Source organism: Muntiacus reevesi, chromosome 16, assembly GCF_963930625.1.
Source record: "Muntiacus reevesi chromosome 16, mMunRee1.1, whole genome shotgun sequence".
NCBI lineage: Eukaryota > Metazoa > Chordata > Mammalia > Artiodactyla > Cervidae > Muntiacus > Muntiacus reevesi.
Genome location: NC_089264.1, coordinates 34,068,357 through 34,087,325, shown reverse-complemented (window position 1 = coordinate 34,087,325; position 18,969 = coordinate 34,068,357). Strand labels below are relative to the sequence as shown.

At 37.8% G+C, this 18,969-nt stretch overlaps 1 protein-coding gene across 4 annotated transcripts in view; it reads right to left on the bottom strand.

Moving 5' to 3' along the window:
• The window catches only part of FAM13A (family with sequence similarity 13 member A), a 298,485-nt gene extending 280,040 nt beyond the window's left edge, over positions 1 to 18,445 (bottom strand). For 3 of the 4 annotated variants that reach the window (XM_065907137.1, XM_065907138.1, XM_065907139.1), the window contains exons 1-2: positions 18,249 to 18,444; positions 6,280 to 6,469 (exon numbers count right to left, since the gene is read on the bottom strand). In XM_065907137.1, the coding sequence (XP_065763209.1) occupies positions 6,280 to 6,469; positions 18,249 to 18,275 (217 nt within the window). In that variant the 5' untranslated portion in view covers positions 18,276 to 18,444. Of the gene's footprint in view, positions 1 to 6,279; positions 6,470 to 18,248 lie in introns of all 4 variants that reach the window. The other variant, XM_065907141.1, reaches the window with a different exon arrangement.
• Positions 18,446 to 18,969: the final 524 nt, after the last annotated feature.

Sequence of the window (18,969 nt, the reverse complement as noted above, 5' to 3'; positions counted from 1 at the left end):
GACTACGGTGGGAAGGGAGTGAAAAGGAAAGAATAAAGATGATTTGGGAACTTGGTACATACAAAGAAAATAGAGAAGTGGGGAAGATTGAAAAGTAACTTTAACATTTGAAGACTAGGAATTCAGGAAAAAGTACTGTAAAGAATGAGGTGGGTGGGGGTGGTGGTGGAAGGGTGGCGGCTGGTTTGAGGTAGAGAACAATGATTTCTAGTTCAGTGTGCTGGGTTCAAGGAGACTAAATACTATGAAAGCATGTGAGTCAGATGGTGGAGGAATGTTGAAGGTGTGAGGAAACAAAATCTAAGAAAAGAGTAACCCGTGGGCTCAACTCGCCACTCTCTTTTCGAGAGTCCAATGGTGAATTTCAGCCAAGAACCTAAGCATTGAAGCCTATCTGAATTATTTAGATGGCAGGTGTTTGTTCTTATCAGCCTTGGTTTCTCTCTCTTTCCTCTAACTGTATTTCCCTTTCTAAAGAAAAAGAAAGCTAATTTCATTTTACTTTGTAATTTGATAAGACATTTATGAATCCTTTAATTCAGCAAAGTACCCTGCAGAATGTTAGGTACGAAAACAAAAAACTAACTATGAGAAAAGAACTTGAAACACCACCAGAATCCTTATGGCATTTGTCATTTGGTAAGATGTTTTTGTACTTCTACGTATATACATATTATTGGGTTGTGAATTTTAGCTCAATTTTGACAAGAATTTGTGAAACCAGAGATGATATTAAAAATATTTCACAATTGGTATGGCTAGGCCACCATGTAATAGAGGAGACAGCACGCAGTTTGTGAGCTAGGCAGCTTCTCAACTGGCCCTAGTGACTGACCCTCCCCTCTTGGTATCCAGGCCATGTGGAATCCCCTCCCCTCCTCGAGTGTGGTCTGGACCTAGTGACTTGCTTCTAAACAAGAGAATGTGATGAGGTTCCAATCTCACTTCTGAGATTAGGTTTTGAGACTGTGATGTCTACTTTGATTGCTCGTGTTCTCTCTGACTGTTCTTGTTTGCTCACTATGATGAATCAGCTGTTGCTTTGTGAGCTCCCTTACAAAAAGGTCCACGTGGCAAGGAAGTGAGGGCAGTTTCTAGACAACAGTCAGCGAGTAACCCAGACCCTCAGGTCAACAGGCCACAAGGAACTGGATCCTGCCACCAACCACGTGAATGACCTTGGAAGTGAACCTTTACCCACTCAAGTCCTGATATGAATGGTAGCCTCAGCCAATACCATGACTGCAGCCTTAAAAGAGACCCTAAAACAGAAGGCATAGCTCAGCTGTGCCCGAATTCCTAACCCATAGGAAATGTGGGATAATAAATAGTCCTAATCTACTATGTTTTGGGGTCATCTGTTTTGCACCAACAGATAACTCAGGTGATATGCCGTTTGCTTTAATGCTGCAGAGTATCAGTTACTACTGGGAGACTTCAGCTTAATCATTTTTAAAGCTTTCAAGGTCTGTTTCCTCTACAAAGCTTCATTCATAACTTCAGAAACATATACTGGCATCAAGCAGGTACCACCTAATAAAAGAGAACCCCATTCCTGGTCAAGGCCCAAATTCTGAAGATACACAATTTGACAACATAGTCCTCTATCTACCCAGCTCCAGAGCCTGCTTCTGGCCCAGCAAATGCCCCTGGATCTGATTTCACAGTAATTTTCTAGCTTTGACCTGAGGTTCCCTCTCCCAACAAGGTTTTTTGACCCTTCCCTCAAATAAATGTACTTTCAGTTATTCAAAAATAACTAGCCAGCTCCGAGAACTGGCCTTAGTCTTGAATGTTCCTGATCCCTGTGAACCTTAATAAAGGAAAGAGAAGCTACAAATAGAAGTCATCAAAGTCAATGCTTCTCGACCATTTTTTCTTCCCTGATTTCACTTATTTGCAGAACTCTCTTTCCTCAGGAACTTCTCTCACCCAAACAACTCGAAGGACACTTAGTGACTTTTCAATCAGGACATGGCTATTTTACACTCTGGCAAAAAGAATTCATATAGTTTTTTAAAGTCCCTTATGAACTTATAATATATACAATACTCATATGAAGTTTACCAGACTATACTGTCTCTAATGTTTCCTATTATAAATTTTTAGGAAATGATTACAACAGAAACATTCAGAGGGAGGAGATGTTTAGAAAGCTTTATAGAGTTACTCTCGTACATTTGAGATTTTGTCACATTTGATTTCATCAGATGTAGATTAATCATAATGAAACATCAATTTAACGGATTAGCAATGCCAAAAAATAACGTATACAACACTGACAGCTACAACTGAAGTATTTATTTAAAAATCTAACGAATACATGTATGATCGTATGAATGCATCAACAGAAACTGAACATGCCAGAAGTCAGAATTTTTCTTAGCACACTGGCCCAGGCAGTCATATAACAATATGTATGCATATTCTGACATCTGGTGGTAAGCAGAGAATCCTACACTATTTAAATATCCCTCAGCATCTTCATGTTAAAGTAGAAGCAATCCAGTAACACAGTCAACAAGATTAGTTATTTTAAAGTAACTGATCAGTACAAACATGATATGACTCATAACTTAAAAGATTTTCCTTTGAATGTACAAATACATGTACATTTTGTGGGGTTTTTTTTTTTTTTTTAGTTTTTATAAAAATCCAAAGTCTATTTTTGTTGTTCAGTTGCTCAGTTGTGTCTGACTCTGCAACCCCATGGACTGCAGCATGCCAGGCTTCCCTGTCTTTCACTATCTCCAGAAGTTTGCTCAAACTCATATCCATTGAGTCGCTGATGCCATCCAACCATCTCATCCTCTGTTGCCCCCTTCTCTTGCCTTCATTCCTTCCCAGCATCAGGGTCTTTTCCAGTGAGTTGCCTCTTTGCATTTGGTGGCCAAAGAAAAGTCTATTTAAAAGGTCTTAATAGAGTGCTTGATAAACACTTTCTGTTCTAAAATTCCTTTATAATAGTAAAAGGTTTCCCTCACAGCAAGTTGTTAGATACCCTCATTTACATTAAAAACAAAGTATGACCACAATATCTAAATGCGGTTAATTATACAACCAATCATTCTGAATTCCATATCTGACAGAGTGCCTACTGTCTCACAGGTGGATAATAAATATTTATATATAATATTATATACAAATATTTAATATTTATTTAATAGTTAATTTATATTTATATTTAATATTTAATTTATAATATATAAATAAATTTATAAAGCTATAAAACAGTTACACAAAACCAACTCAAGTATCCTGCCCTCAAACTCCATTTTATTTTTGTTGTTTAGTCACTAAGTCATGTCCAATGCTTTTGTGACCTTATGGACTGTAGTCCACTAGGATCCTCTATCCGTGGGACTTCCCAGGCAAGAATACTGGAGTGGGTTGCCATTTCCTTCTTCAGAAGATCTTTTTGAACCAGGGATTGAACTCAAGTCTCCTGCATTGGCAGACAGAATTCTTTACCACTGAGCCACCAGGGAAGCTCCTCAAACTCCACACCACACTTCAAACTTACACGGGCCCCATGCTTTATTAACATAATAGTTTCAAATACAGAAAGTAGCTTCTGGCTGTCTACAGTGTAATTAACTATATAGTTTTTCAAAATACAGGGTAGGTACCCGTCAAGACTCTGATTCAGTAGATCCTAGGTACTGTCAATGAATGTGTATTCTTAACACACATTCTTAACCAGGGTATTCTTAACCCTGCTTAAGAATGACTGACTGAAGGACTTCTCTGGTGGTCCAGCGATTAAGACTGTGTTTCCAGTGCAGAGGCTATGTGTTTGATAGCTGACTGATCCCAAATATATACCACTGATCTCCAAAATATACCATTGAGTGATTTTTTTTTGAGTGATTTTTTTAAAAGAAGATTCATAAACAGTGTGCATGATATGCTAATGTTAAAAGGGAAAAGAAAATACACAAATTTGCTTATATATTAAAATATCTTTGCAAGACCATAGCAAAAACTAGCATAGTAGTATTGTTTTGGGGAGGGGGAGATGAAAGGTCAGGGGACAGGGTTTGGAGGGAGACACTTTTCACTGTATACCTTTCTGAATTCCAAACCACATAAATTTAGTAGTTATTCAATATTGTTTTAAAAGATTAAAAATAAAAATGATTCAAATAAAGTGTTAATCACTCAGTTGTGTCCAACTCTTTGTGACCCCATGGACTGTAGCCAGTCAGGCTTCTCTGTTCATAGAATTCTCCAGGCAAGAACACTGTTGTGGGATGATATTCCCTTCTCCATGGTATCATTTCTTCTCCAAGGTATCTTCCTGACCCACGGATCAAACCCAGGTCTCCCCCATTGCAGGCAGCTTCTTTACGGTCTGAGCCACCAGGGAAGCCCAATTTTACATAAGAGTAACCTCAAAAGGCTATTATTTAATTATTGTTGGGTAACAGGTCAGAATACTGGTGATGCCATAATGAAAATATTATCTTAGATGGTCACAGTTTGGCATCCAAATGAGTAATACCAAACAACCCTATTTAAGATATTAAATGAATTATTTAGTGATCATCTTGTATCTAAGTCAGAGATTACAGTTTTACTCAATAGTGAGTGTGTAACTAAGTTCTGTCAAAGCTCTAATTCTGTAACACCTGGCTTCAAGATTTTGTAGGCCAAGGGCCCATCTTCCTGCCATACCATATATAACACCTTTGTGTTCAACCTGCTTAGAGTGTTTGAACAAACCCAGAACTGTTCTCTAAGAATCTCACCCTCCTGCAGCTATCTTCCTCCCCAAACACTAACACCTAGGAGGTAAGAATGCAATGAGTCCCTGGCTCTTCAGTTTTCAAAGCAAAATGCTATAATATTTTCTTATCTACATACCAAATAACCTGAGCAAAGGACTTAACACAAAACACCTGACAGCCTTCTGAGGCCTGAACTGTCTGCCATTCAGTCCCTGTCACAGCACATACACGTTCCTACAGAGGAAAGATGGAACATTTCCCCCAGCCTCCTCCTCAGCAGGGGGAGCTGACTTGGAATCACGCCAAGAGTCAGGGGACGCAAACTGCGCAGAGTACAGAATTTCTCCCAAATCTCAAGTTTTACCTTTAAAAATACCCATAAGTTTTATAATCTACTCTGCAAAGTGTCTTGTTTTAGTATAGAAATGTTGGTTTCAGCATAGAAAATGAAGATTACAAGCTCTTCCCTCAGAACATCTTCTTTCCAAATCCCTTAAAATTTATTGATATTTATTATACAGTTTGGATCACCCATCACCTTGTCCTCATTTGATAAGCATCATTCTCTCAAACTCTCGAGGGTCCCTTGGAGAGCAAGGAGGTCAAACCGTCAATCCTAAAGGAAATCAACTCTGAATATTCACCGAAGGACTGATGCTGAAGCTGAAGCTCCAGTACTCTGGCCACCTGTGGTAAACAGCTGACTCATTGGAAAAGACCCTGATGCTGGGAAAGATAGAAGGCAGGAGGAGAAGGGGGCAACAGAGGATGAGATGGTTGGATGGCATCACCAACTTAATGGACTTGAGTTTGAGCAAACTGTGGGAAACAGGGATGGAAACCTGGTATGCTACAGTCCACGGGGTCACAAAAATTCAGACAGGACTGAGCGACTTAAAACAAACATTCTCTCAAGTCATCCAGGTTTTTAAGTCCTATTTTAAATAAAATAATTTAAAAAGCTATTAAACATACTAGCTCTCACTAACAAAGAGAGGATATGATTTTCTTTTTATCATGCAATGTTCTATGGCAGTGTGCAATCATTTTACACAATTTTATCATTCCCAAAGTTAATGCCCCCTCCCAAAACCATAGTAGGTTATACATAATACTTTCTTTTGCTATTTCTGCTGAGTTTTGAAAGCAATCAACATATTCAATAAGTTCATGACTGACCTCAAACTGAAAGAGATACTCAAAGTATTCTGTTACATTAAAAACTATTGACTCTCAGAGGGAATGAGTCAAGAGAACTCAGCATTAATATTAAAACAGTGTCTTTTAGTACTTAACACGGAATCATTCCAAACTAGAAACCTCAATAACTAAAGTGATTTCTCCATGGTGAGCTGAATTAAGTATTTTCCAAATAATGTTAAACAGTCATAATGCTCTTAACATCCTTTTATAAGGGCAGGGTATATTATGCTGTAGTTCAATATTGTGATTAAGGTGTTTTAGGGAATATTCTAATAATGCATGGTGAATTCACACTGACACATTCTTTTGTAAGATGAGCAGAGTCACACAACACGACTGGACTCACCGTGTAGGGTCAAGTACTCCACGATGCTCCCCACGATGGCTGGAACCCCGTTCTCGGTCAGCCCCTGCCGGTGAAGGTCCTGGAGACTGACTCCAAACAGCTTGGTATAGGCGGGATTCCGCTGCTCGTGTAGCGGCACTGCGACTATCTTCTTCATGTCTTCTTTCAGCCGAACCGCTGTTTTACTTTGCTTAAAATAGCGTGAGAAGAAAGAGCAGTCAGTTATATTTACCACAGGAGGCTGCATGGTTACTACACAATCACCTGCGGGAAAGGCTAAGTACTGGAGGCTGTAGAGCAGCGGTCTTCACTTATCTTCATGTCAACTCAAACCTAAAGCCCTAACAACTCTCACACGCTGCTCAGGGTCAGGAATGGCGTACCCGGATATCATGATTAGAAGAAATGAAAGATAATGAGAAACCTAAAGCCACAACTTAACCGTAACTAAGAGAGGGAGCAATACACTGCAGTATCTAAGATAGATTACTACAGTAACCGGGGGTGTGACTCACAAGTACTTGGTTAACAGGGAAATAAAACCTTTGTCAGAACACTGAAATCCCATGCAGATCCTGTAATAGTAAGACGTTACTGAAAAGGAAAATTTATAGATGTCATCTTAAGGTAGCTTTAATTTGAAGGACTAGAATATATATATATGTAGAAGGAACCCTTATTTCTCTGATTTAAGTATATCTGAAGATCTCGCTGATATATTGGCACATAAAATCAACTCAATTCTCTTTGACGTTCAGAATGCTATACTCTCTGAAATATCAAAGTTTCAGGTAATCACAACTTAGGCAATTTCAACAAACCTGAACATGTATAAGTAAAAATGCAATTTACAGTTCATTCAAGTTATCACAGTGAAAACTTCATATAGGTTTGTTTCTTCCTTTTAATAGAAAAATTGTCCCCAATGAAGTAAAAGATAATTTTTAATATGGTTTAACATAATTAAGTGAGGTCTTTTTTTTTTAATAAAGCATGTATCCTATGTAAATGTATGGATCTGTAACTCTAAACACTAAAATGATGGCAAAAAGCAATAAATTTTATTTGAGGACAGGGGAAGCAGATTAGGGGAAATATACCTTTATGAGAATGAATGAAACTAACCAAAGTGTCAATATTGTACCTGCAGGTTCATGGAGACCTTACAATTTAAAAAGAGAAACACTATCTCCATCATAGAGATGAGGAAACAAAGATCAAAGAGTTAAGAAATAATTTGATAAACATCATGGAGCTGGTAAGAGTTTCATCATACTCCAAGTTCATGTTCCTCTCCTTAATTTAAATTCATATTAACATTGAAGTAGTTTACATATAATTATAGTAACAAACTATGATAAATACTACATGCGACACATGACAGCTACACAAAGAAAATTCTACAATTGTGATTTTTAGTAGGATTTCTGTAGTTTCAATTTGATTTTGAATCTTACAATCTATAGAATCACACCAACTTTCATGGACATCTCAGCATCTTTCAATAGGTCATATTTGAAAGCCAGATTTCCCTAGTAAGATTCAGCAAATGTATAAAGTTATACACAAATTTGAGCAAACTCCAGGAGATAGTGAAGGACTGGGAAGCCTGGCATGCTGCCATTTATGGGATTGCAAAAAGTCGAATACAACTGAGCAATTGAACTGAACTGAACTGAATATTCTAAATAAGGCATAGTGTTAGCTACTACAGAGTAGTATGGGCAAGAACTGTCACTTCTGTTATCAAGGAAGCTATTAAGTCAAATCTATAACCACCACTATTTTAAATCTGTGAGTTTAAAAACCTGTGTAAGTATCTTTCAAAAGAGCCATGGAAAATGTCAGTCAACCAGGTCTATCTGGTGAGTAAGCAGCCAAAAAGTAACCTGTAATAATGAAACTTTGAAAGCAGTCTTAAATGTAGCATCAGAAACAGCTGACAATGAGATCAAATCGTACAAATTTTATCATTTTCTTACAGACACAACACAGCACACTGGTTTAGAGCAAGGACTGTGGAACCAGACTGTTTTGAATCCCATTCCAATATCATTAGCCGTGCAAACTTGGACAAGTCACTTACACTCAGTTTCCCCATCTAAGAAATGGGGATACCAGGAGTTCCTGGAGTATACAAATAGTTGAGCTTGGAAGGAGCTCATATATATGTAAGAATGAGAAGAGTGTCTGGCACACTTAGTAAGTACCAATTGTTACAATCATCATCATTATCACCCTTATTCCAGGAAATTACTCTGATTTCTTCTCAAAACAATTCAGAGATCCTTAACCACTTCTGTACTCAAATGTTTGTGTCAACTAAAGATTGTGGTTGAAAAAGGCACCATGGTCAAGGCTTGTGGTTGGTAGACAGTCTAATGATCTAATTATTCTCCAAATATCTCAATTTCTTAAAATACACAGGTATGACTTTTGAAAGATAAAATCATTTTGCACATCAGTATCAAAATTTATAAAATTTTTATTAGAAATTCAAAATTTTCTTAGAAATCCTGTCTATATGTTTAAAACCTAAATTAACATTCTTTCTGCTAACAGTCCTGTTCTTTATTCTATCTTTTACTAAAGTACAGTCAGTATGTTGTGTCTCTTAACAGTGTAAATAGGCAATCTTGGCATTACGGCTCAATATTTTCAAGGATGAGACATGTAATTAACCTCACACACTTTGAACTGATTGCAAATTAAGCTGTTTACTCAATATAGACTCCTACTACACAGCAAGTTTATATATAATCAAAGCAATAAAGGAATACTTGATTCATCATTTTTAATAATTTAATTTAGGTTAATACTTTTAAAAAGATACATACTGTTTTTAAAAAAACTCTATGAAACAAAACACCTCTATTTTCAGAGACATACAAAGTAGATTAAGCAGAAAAGTAAATCAACAGAAGACAGAAAAGCTATAAAGTCCAACTTGTGTATTATTGCTGCTAAAGGCAAATATGGGTCAGGAAACTTATCACAGACATCACACCAGCTCTAGGAGGAGTCTGGGGAGGATCAGTAGGATCCCAGGAGTGGGCATTCTTTAAAATCTCCTACAAATGTGAATTACTTTAAAGATAGAGCACACTCTGGGAGCTGAACAGGGCTCAGCTGCATAGAGGAAAAAGGTACAGAAAATATCTACAGGGACCCCAAGGGGCAGTTATCAGGAAGCACCAGGAAAATTCACTGCCTAATAGTCAGTTCATGACCTTGGAGGGCAAGTTTATGAAGAAAAGGCAGTAGAGCTCTCCTGACCAGGTGAGCTTCTGAGAGAAGGCAGAGCAATGGGCAAACAGAAGAGCCACATTCAAGAAAACAGTCCTTTGGTAGCAATACAGGAGGGAGTCTCAGGGTTGAAAACTTGAAAATTGGCCTCTCATCGCTACACCCCACAGGACCCTCTTGATACTGAAGTACAAAACTCCATCTCATTGAAATGTGAGTAAAGGAAAAGGAACATAGCAACTAAACAGACAGTATTTTTAAAAGAATAAAGGAACAATATACATGCTGTTCTTTCAAAACATCCCACCCTCACGTTCTCCCCCAGAGTTCAAAAGTCTGTTCTGTACTTCTGTGTCTCTTTTTCTGTTTTGCATATAGGGTTATCGCCACCATCTATCTAAATTCCGTATATATGTGTTAGTATACTGTAATGTTCTTTATCTTTCTGGCTTACTTCACTCTGTATAATGGGCTCCAGTTTGGTGGAACAGACCACCAGCCCAGGTGGGATGCATGAGTCAAGTGCTCGGGCCTGGTGCACTGGGAGGACCCTGAGGAGTCGGGTGGAGAGGGAGGTGGGAGGGGGGATCGGGATGGGGAATACGTGTAACTATATGGCTGATTCATGTCAATGTATGACAAAACCCACTGAAATGTTGTGAAGTGATTGGCCTCCAACTAATAAAATAATATTAAAAAAAAAAAAAAGAATAAAGGAACATCGCAATTTTCTTGAAATACCTTATTAGAAAAATGTTGCCAAGAAACAAACAATAACTGTAACCTAACAAAATAACCAAAGTTAATAAGGATGCCAAAAAGCACATGCAACAAAGACAAAGAAACTGCATTTCATTAAAGTGAAAAACTTTCATGCATTAAAGATACTATCAGCAGAGTGAAAAGACAATCCACAGAATAGGAAAAAGTATTAGCAAATCATATATCTGATATAAGTCTAATATCCAAAATATTTTTAAGAACACATGCAGCTCAACACAACAAAACCCATTTCAAAAATGAATAAACACTTACCCAAAAATGATAGACAAGTGGCTAATAAGCACAAAAAATGCTCAATTTTACTACTCATTAACCATATGCAAATCAGAACCACAATTAGATATACTTCACACTCGTCCAAAATGAAAAGTGAAAGTGTTAGTCGCTCAGTGGGGTCTTTGCAACTCCATTCATTCCCTTCTCCAGGGGACACTCCTGACCCAGGGATTAAACCTGGGTCTCCCGCACTGTGGACAGATCCTTTACTGCCTGAGCCACCAGGCAGTCCCCATTAAGATAGTTACTATCAAAAAAACCAGAAAATAAATAGCTAGGTAGGATGTAGAAAAACTGGAACCCTTATGCATTGCTGGTGATGATGTAAAATGATATAGCACTATGGCAAACAGAGGTTCCTCAAAAAATTAAATATAGAATTACTGTATGATCCATCAATTACACTTCGAGTATATAACCTAAAATCAGGAACTAAAATAGGTACCTGTAGACCAATGTTCATAATAGCATTATTCACAACAGTCAAAAAGTAGAGGTTACAATTCAAAAGCCTATCAAAAGATGAATAAACAAAATGTGGGGTGTGTGTATATATACACACACACACACATAGATATAAAGGCAAATGTAACTATACTATTTGTGTATTTACCTTGCTTTTGCTTCTTATTTTGGAGGTCTTTCCATATTAGCACATATATTTGCTAATATTACACTATAAAGACACTATAACTGACTTAACCAATCTTATTTACTGATGTTTAGGTTGTTTACAGTTCTTGATATTACAAGTATTTCAGCAATAAGCAATCATGAAAACACTTCTACATAATTGTACAAATACCTATAAGATAAATTCTTAGAGGGACAATTGCTAGATAGACAGGTTTATAAAGCTGTAATTTTTTAAATACTACCTCCAAGAGTTAAAAGAGGAGCTTTTTGCTACTAGATTATATGAAAGCAAAATAAATTCCCCTTTAACTTAAATTACTGTATAAATCATAAATTTTAATAAGTATTGCCACATTGCCCTACAAAAATGCTTTCATGGTTTACAGCTTGATTCATAGCATATGAGAATGCCTGTTTCCCATTTTATCAACCATGAGTACTAAAAAATTTCATGAATTAACTATGAATGAGATTGAGCAATTTTCTTTGTGAATTTGCATTTGTTTCTTGTTTGTGAGCCTCCTAGTCATAAGCTCTGCCTAGTTTTAACTGGGTAGTTTTCTTGTTTCCTACTGATTTGTAGGAACTTTTTTGTATATTAAAATAATTAATCTTGTTTTAGTCATGTGTGTTTTAAATATCTGTTCCAGTTTCCTTCTGGCATTTAACTTATGATATTTGTGTTGCACAGACATTTTTGGTTATTTGGCAGAAAACTTTACCCATCTTTTTCTTCAGGGCTTGTAGCTTGGGTTTCCTTTGAAACACATTCCTTGATCCAAAATTGATCTTTAAATTCACACATGTGTTATTCTAGTATTTTTATGATTTTACTTTGATATTTATATCTTTGATCCATCTCTAGTTGAAAGAGGAAGAAATACAGCAATTTTCTTTCTTCTAGTAGCTAGTCATTATTAAACTGTTTTAATTCCTGTTATTTTGATATCTGATATGCTAAACTCTCCCAACTCAGTCTTAAAGGAGTAACTAATAATTCAGAATTGTCATAAAATAAAATCATATAGAATCTTTCCATAAAACACTCATTTTGAATGATAAATTTAAACAAAAATCTCCAAACTGCCTGTTACCTATATGAACTTTAATTATATGACACATAAACAATTTGCTATAACTTGCTATACTACCCCTTCATCAACTATTGTCATATTCATATTGTCAATTCATCGTTACAGAGAACAACTCAAATATGCTTTCACAAACTACTGGACACAAGCTTCTCTGAAATTTAGTTTCCCTAAGTCAGCTTTAAGATATGAAACAGAATTAATCAAAGTTATCATTATAGTATAGTCTTCCCTACTTAACTGGCCTAATTCTTTCATGCTAGTTTGCATTTTCCACCACTGTAACTAAAATTTCCCCCAAATCTTCTGCACAGGTATTAACAAACCCATCCACAGAGCCAACCATTCTTCAAAAAAACAAACCCTGAAATAACCTAGATACTACTGACTTCACCCACACTGAGGAGATACATTTATCTATCACTCTGTTATTGACCTATTTTGTTTGACTTCTGATTCTGAAGGGCAAACATGAAAATTCTCCTTGCAACACAATTCAAATGTGCAGACAGACACATCTTTGTTTGACTATTAGTCTAGTCTTCTTCAGTACTTGGCTTAGTGTTTAAAAAAACAAAATTAAATGTTTAATCCTGTTTGAAATTTGATCTAAATCCAATAATATAAATAGTCCCTTCAGATTATAGAGTTCCTTTTATATTATTTAAAGCAGATAATGATAGTATTAAGGAAACCACCTTAAGGCAAGCATACAGCCACGTAACAAAGATAATATTTTATGATGCTGTGCTGTTCACAATGTATTTTCACATTAGTGTTTCTTTGGTTTCTCACAACAATCCAGTTCAACTACTGGTACTCCCTTGTGACAGATGGAAAGTGAGAGGTTAAACACCCTGCTCAGGGTCATGTTGGGCAAGCCAGGAAGTGGCTGAGCCAAGACTCAAAGCCATGTCTCCAGCCTTTCAAATCCTGCCTCATTCCAATGCATGATGAGCTTTCCCAAACCACAGAACAGTAAGTCATCAAATGATGAGGTGTATTAGTTGTTTCTGACGCAAGCAACTGAAATTCCAGCTTGAACTAGCTAAAATAATAATGACATTTACTAACACATTAAAATAGTACTAAGGAGTTGAGAGGAATGCATCTAACTTGGTAGATGCAACGGCTCATGCCATTTATTGACCATTTATTGATCAATTAACTAAAAGCAGATCTTTAGGCTGCCCTCTCTCTTCATATCTGCCAGCAGCACTTGGTGTACTTAACTCATTGTTTACATTGAGTAGGGAGTGGGAGACAGACTGCTACCCTAATCATGGAACATATGTCCTTCTCTTTGTTTGGTTTGAGCAATTTAGGTTACAGCCAGGGAGACTGTTTGTTTACACATGTCCCAACTATCTTTGCATTTAGGTGGGAACATGTGACTAGTTCAAAGCAATGAATCATGAGAAGAGTAATGAGTCACTTCCAGAGTGAGGCAGATAAAAATGTGTGTGCCTCCTCCATTTCTTTCCCTGATATAACTTAGGGGATACATGCTAATATGCTAAGATAATAAATAGATCACAGAATGGAGGAAGCCTCCATACCAGAGCCACCAGATGGGCCAGAGATTCTGACAACGTGCATGAGACTCTAAGTAATCCACAAATTAATTTTCATGCCCCAAGCTACTGAGATTTCAAGGTTTATCTACTGGAACATGCAGTGTTAATTACCTTGATTGAAGCAGATTACATGCCCACCTGAGGGAAAGCTATGCACTGACAAGACTGAACATCATCTGAGATGGAATGGATGTGTGAGATCTTTTGACTACATGTAACTTCACAGTAAGAATTCCTGAGAATTCAATTGGAGACTCGAACAGTTATAAGTACAAAACATTAAAAACAAAGTACAAAATATTTATAATTGTCCTGCTAATTCTTGTTAATAGAAAACTCTGCATTTACACAAAAAAACACCCCCAAGAAGACAGATGCCTTTTGCAAATACACTCTCAGATGCTTGAAGGTCTTCAAAAATAAAATATACCCAGGGAACTGCAAAACCTAGGCCATGACTGATCTGTCCTGTGCAAATGTTTCTTGAACAACTACAACTGCCCAGTCCTGAGCAAAAAGCAAGTAATGCAAATAAGACATGACCCCTTCTGTCCGAACTGTTGCCTACTGCGCTGTGGTGCTGCGCTTAGCTGCTCAGCTGTGTCCAGCTCTTTGGGACCCCCATGGACTGTAGCCCACCAGGTTCCTCTGTTTGTGAGGATTCTCCAGGCCAGAATACTGGAATGGGTTGCTATGCCCTCCTCCAGGGGATTTTCCCAACCCAGGGATCAAACCCAGGTCTCCTGCATTGCAGGCGGATTCTTTACCATCTGAGCCACCAGGATTGCCTACTAGATGACAGAAATTATGCTAAGTTAAACAGTCAAATAGTCCCCAAAATCTACTATCAAGGTAGCATACTGCTCAATGTCTGAGATCAGAGTATAGTAACATAACCAATATTTAAACTCAGGTACGCCAGGCTCCCAACAAAGCCCATGCTTTTCAAAAATCTCAAATAAAGCTTAAAAAAATTAAGAAATTCATTACGGCATTTAAGAAACCTAAATGTAGTCAGCATGGGAGGAAATTGGTACTAAATAATCAAACTAGGAACTACCAAGAGGCTATCTCTGATGGTCTTGAAACTCTGCTCTTACATAATATTTGTTTGCTGTATTATTTAGGAAGATTTGGTTCAGCTAAATTGAGAACAAGAGAAACTGTAAGGAGAACAGATAGAACTAAGTGTTGACAGTACATAAGGACATAGGATAACTTGGTAGACATAATCTACATAGAAAAAAGATGAAGATGATTAAGAGGAGATGGAAGAACCAGGTTGAGCACCTGACATTTATGAGACACCAAATATCTATGTCTTTATTAAGTTGCCCATTGATTTTACCCACTCTGGCCCCATGTGCTTTCTGCCTGAGATATGCACATAAAAATTCATAGCTGTGCAGTGATGTCTTAGCAAGTTACAATTACACCTAGCCACACTTGCCCCTGACAACAGAGCAAGTTGTGCTGTCTCCAGATACACTCCATCCGCTGAGCCAGCTCACACTCAATCCTGGTCTTCAAAAATGTAACACAATCAAAGAAGGTTGATACGGTCAAGAAGGCAAGAAAGACAGGAAAGATGAACATTATATACCACAGGATTTGGGGAGTGTGGTCTTTTGGACCCATTTAAACACTTTCCAAGTAGGTAAACCTACCTCATCTTTTCCCCCTTGCTTTGTGCTGTGTCTTAGGTTGGTGCAATAAATCTACAAGAGTATCCTGATTTGGTCCGCGAGCCTTTTTGTACTGTGGCCTGTCTGCACTATGTGTATAATAAGCTAGCTGATAGCACCAGATGGGGAAGCTACAGGAGTGGATGTGCCCACATTAGGGACAAAGGTGATAAAGCCTGGGATATCCCTCAAACTGTAGCCAGTACCGCCAAGAGTTGGGGCTAAGTCAGGACAGAGGGATAGCTGGGACCTGACAATACCAAGAGAACTGAACCCCAAATTCACCAGTCACTGACTTGGTCCCTAAACTCACTCACACAGCAGAACAGTCAAGAGTATAAGAACCTACACATAGGCACTCAAGGCCCCCCCTTTATTCATCCATTAGAACATCCACCCGCCAGTCTCAGCCCACTTATCCTCAAAATGACCACACGGCACCTTGGACAGAACTGGAAGGGCAGGGAATCTGAAAGACTCAGGATTTACCTAGTTCTATTGATTTGTCATCCAAAGAAGGCTCGTCATCCAAAAGTGTATTAGAAACTAAGTTAACGCCAGTTGGCAAGTATGTTTCCTGTTCTGCCTGGGGGTGATTTCTGACGAAAAGTAAGTATGTCACAGTAAAGAATCAACCTCTTCTATGTAAGTTAGGTAAGGGTGTGAGTCCATTACAGTTTTACTAACAGCACTAGCAATTTGGGAAACAGAAAAAATCAAAAGGAAATGAGAACAAGAAAGTCAATAGAACTAGGAATTTAGAATCTTTAAACCTGTCTTCCCACTTCAAGAATTCATGCACACACCCATACACACACTTTACAAACATTCGGTACTCAATTATTTTGTCTGAAGAACAACGATCTTCAGTAACAGGACACTGAGCGGTTACTACACGTATGTCTAAGTAGCAAAGTTCCAAACTGTTAAGTTTATGAGCCCACATGCACACATTTACGTTTACTTAAAGTTCTCACTTCTCTGTCAGAAACACAAAGTGTTTTGATCTTCAATAGCCTTTTTTCCAGAAATACTATGCTTCGATTCCTAAAACTGTGCTTCCTCCTATAATAAATTTGGGACACAGCACAATCAAAGACCAAGTTAAAGTTAAAGAGTAGGAATGATTAAGAATTATTTCTCCTGGGAGTGAATAATCTCTTAAATTGTATGATTTCTATATCAACCTTAAATGAAATTTTGTACATATTTTGGATATAAATCAAGGAAAAATATGGAATTTCATATATGGGTTAGTCTGCATTTTAGTCAAGGTAAAAAGCAATATATGCGACTAAGAGCAAGTAGCAAAGATCCAATCAAACAATCAGATGTCTGCAAATGTCAGGACTAACAGGTCAATCTGCTGCTTTACGCATTTCCAGCTCTAAAGTCTTTCTTTCATAAAGCTGGAAAAATGCAGACCTGTGTCTGTAGTCAAATATAAGTTCAGTATTTTCCACCAAGAAAAATAAGATCTTGAAGGAAACTCTTTTTTGGAGTGATAAAAAGATTACCAGCTGCACACCTAGATGCTACAGGCATCCAAGTATCGGGGCTGAAAGGGAAAGAGTTGGGAAGACAGGAACACAGGATGCTGAGAAGTTCTGAGCTGAAAACCAGGGACTTATCCTACAGTTCCACTAAGAAAATTCAATCTGTGGGACTAGTGCACCATCTGGTGGCCATTCTGGGCCTACGTGTCAAAAATTTCCCAGATGTTTCTAGATATTTTAGGATGCCACCAGAACTACAACAAAAATACAGTTCATTCTGACACTTCACAAGATCTGATCAAAATGTGATGAAACACTAGAGAGCAGTTAAGGATGATAATACAGAGTAAGATATTTCTCATTTAGTAAACCTCCAGGACAAATAAAATGCCCCTTGGAATACAGTACCAATTTGAGACTGAATTTCTGTGTATTAATTAAAAAGATTTAATTAAAGCATTCTATAATTTATGTAATTGTAGATATATTAGGTTATTGCAAAAGATTACATGCAAGCACCAAGAGAACTGCTTTTTTTGAAAATTCATGAATTTCAGCCCTAGAAACACACACCTTTCTCCATGGATTTTGTATCAGTGTTATTTATTACTGCTACTGTATTATAACCAGAAATTTGTATGGTTGGTTGAGGATTTTCACATGTTTATCAACTTAGCTCCTTCACCATCACTTTTAGCAACCATGCGAAAACAAAAATTCTAGAATTACTCAATGAAAACAAAAAGTGAAATAGAAAAAGGGTACATACATTCTTGGAAGCAAAGAAATTGACGGTTATTTTAATTCTTTTAATTTGCTCTCAATCTAGGCACAAGATACTTCCACTAACTACAATTTAACTCATACTTAACTCAGAACAAGAAAGTCTAAAACGCTGGAGAGTGATCTACATACAGTATGTAAGTTTACTTAACTGGGTAAACTCAGCACACATCTTCCTTCATGTGGAAAAGGAAAGCGGACAAAAATACGGAACACCACCCCCCCAATACTGCTGAATGTCCATGTGAATAGTTAGGAATTTAACTTCACAAATCTCCCCACACCTCCTAAGAAGGAAGGAAAAGCAAAGTCACACAGACATCTCCTCTAAACCAGGAGGGCAGAGGCCTCTCCCGGCCCGGCAGCGCCCAGGAGACAGAGGCGGCCCTTACTCACACAGATGGCGAGAGCTCCAGCCCCCATCGCGCCTGGCAGATCGACGAAGCCTGGATGAAACGATCGGAAGGCCACCACAACACTAAAGTTCCATTCGGTCGATAATGCTCTGATGTAAAACGCAGCTCCAGATCCAGAGGCCCCACGGAGAGCCCAGGGCAGCTCCTAACATTTTCGGAAGTGTGGGCTTGCTTCTGATTTGGCTAAACCCACATGGCTGGGAGGGCTGCCTGGAGTTGAAATCTGATCCACAGCTTCCAGGACTGGTGCACGGACCGGGTCACGTGACCTGGGTCTTAAGTCGCTGACATCTTTTGCTTAAACCTGACTTGTTAGATGCCACACACAGCCTTCTTCAGTTCAGAAAACACCAATTACCTTAACAGGTGGTGTTCATTCATTAATGGCCTTAATTAAGTGCAGAGAGCAAAGGCACATTTGCTTCCGTCGATACTCATGTTTAAGAAAAATTCACCTATTTACACTCAGGTTTAAATCTGAAGGCATATTCCTCACTTTTCTAAGGCAGTTAATGTTATCGAATTTTCTTCCTTCCACCTTTATTCTGTCAGCAAAGGCTTCCTTCCACCTTTATTCTGTCAGCATTGCTCCAAATGATAACACTCTATTTAACTGTTACACACTGCTTCTAATTAGTTTCAGATTATCTTACATACATTGGTGATAAACATAGACAACATGTTTCCAGACAACCACAATT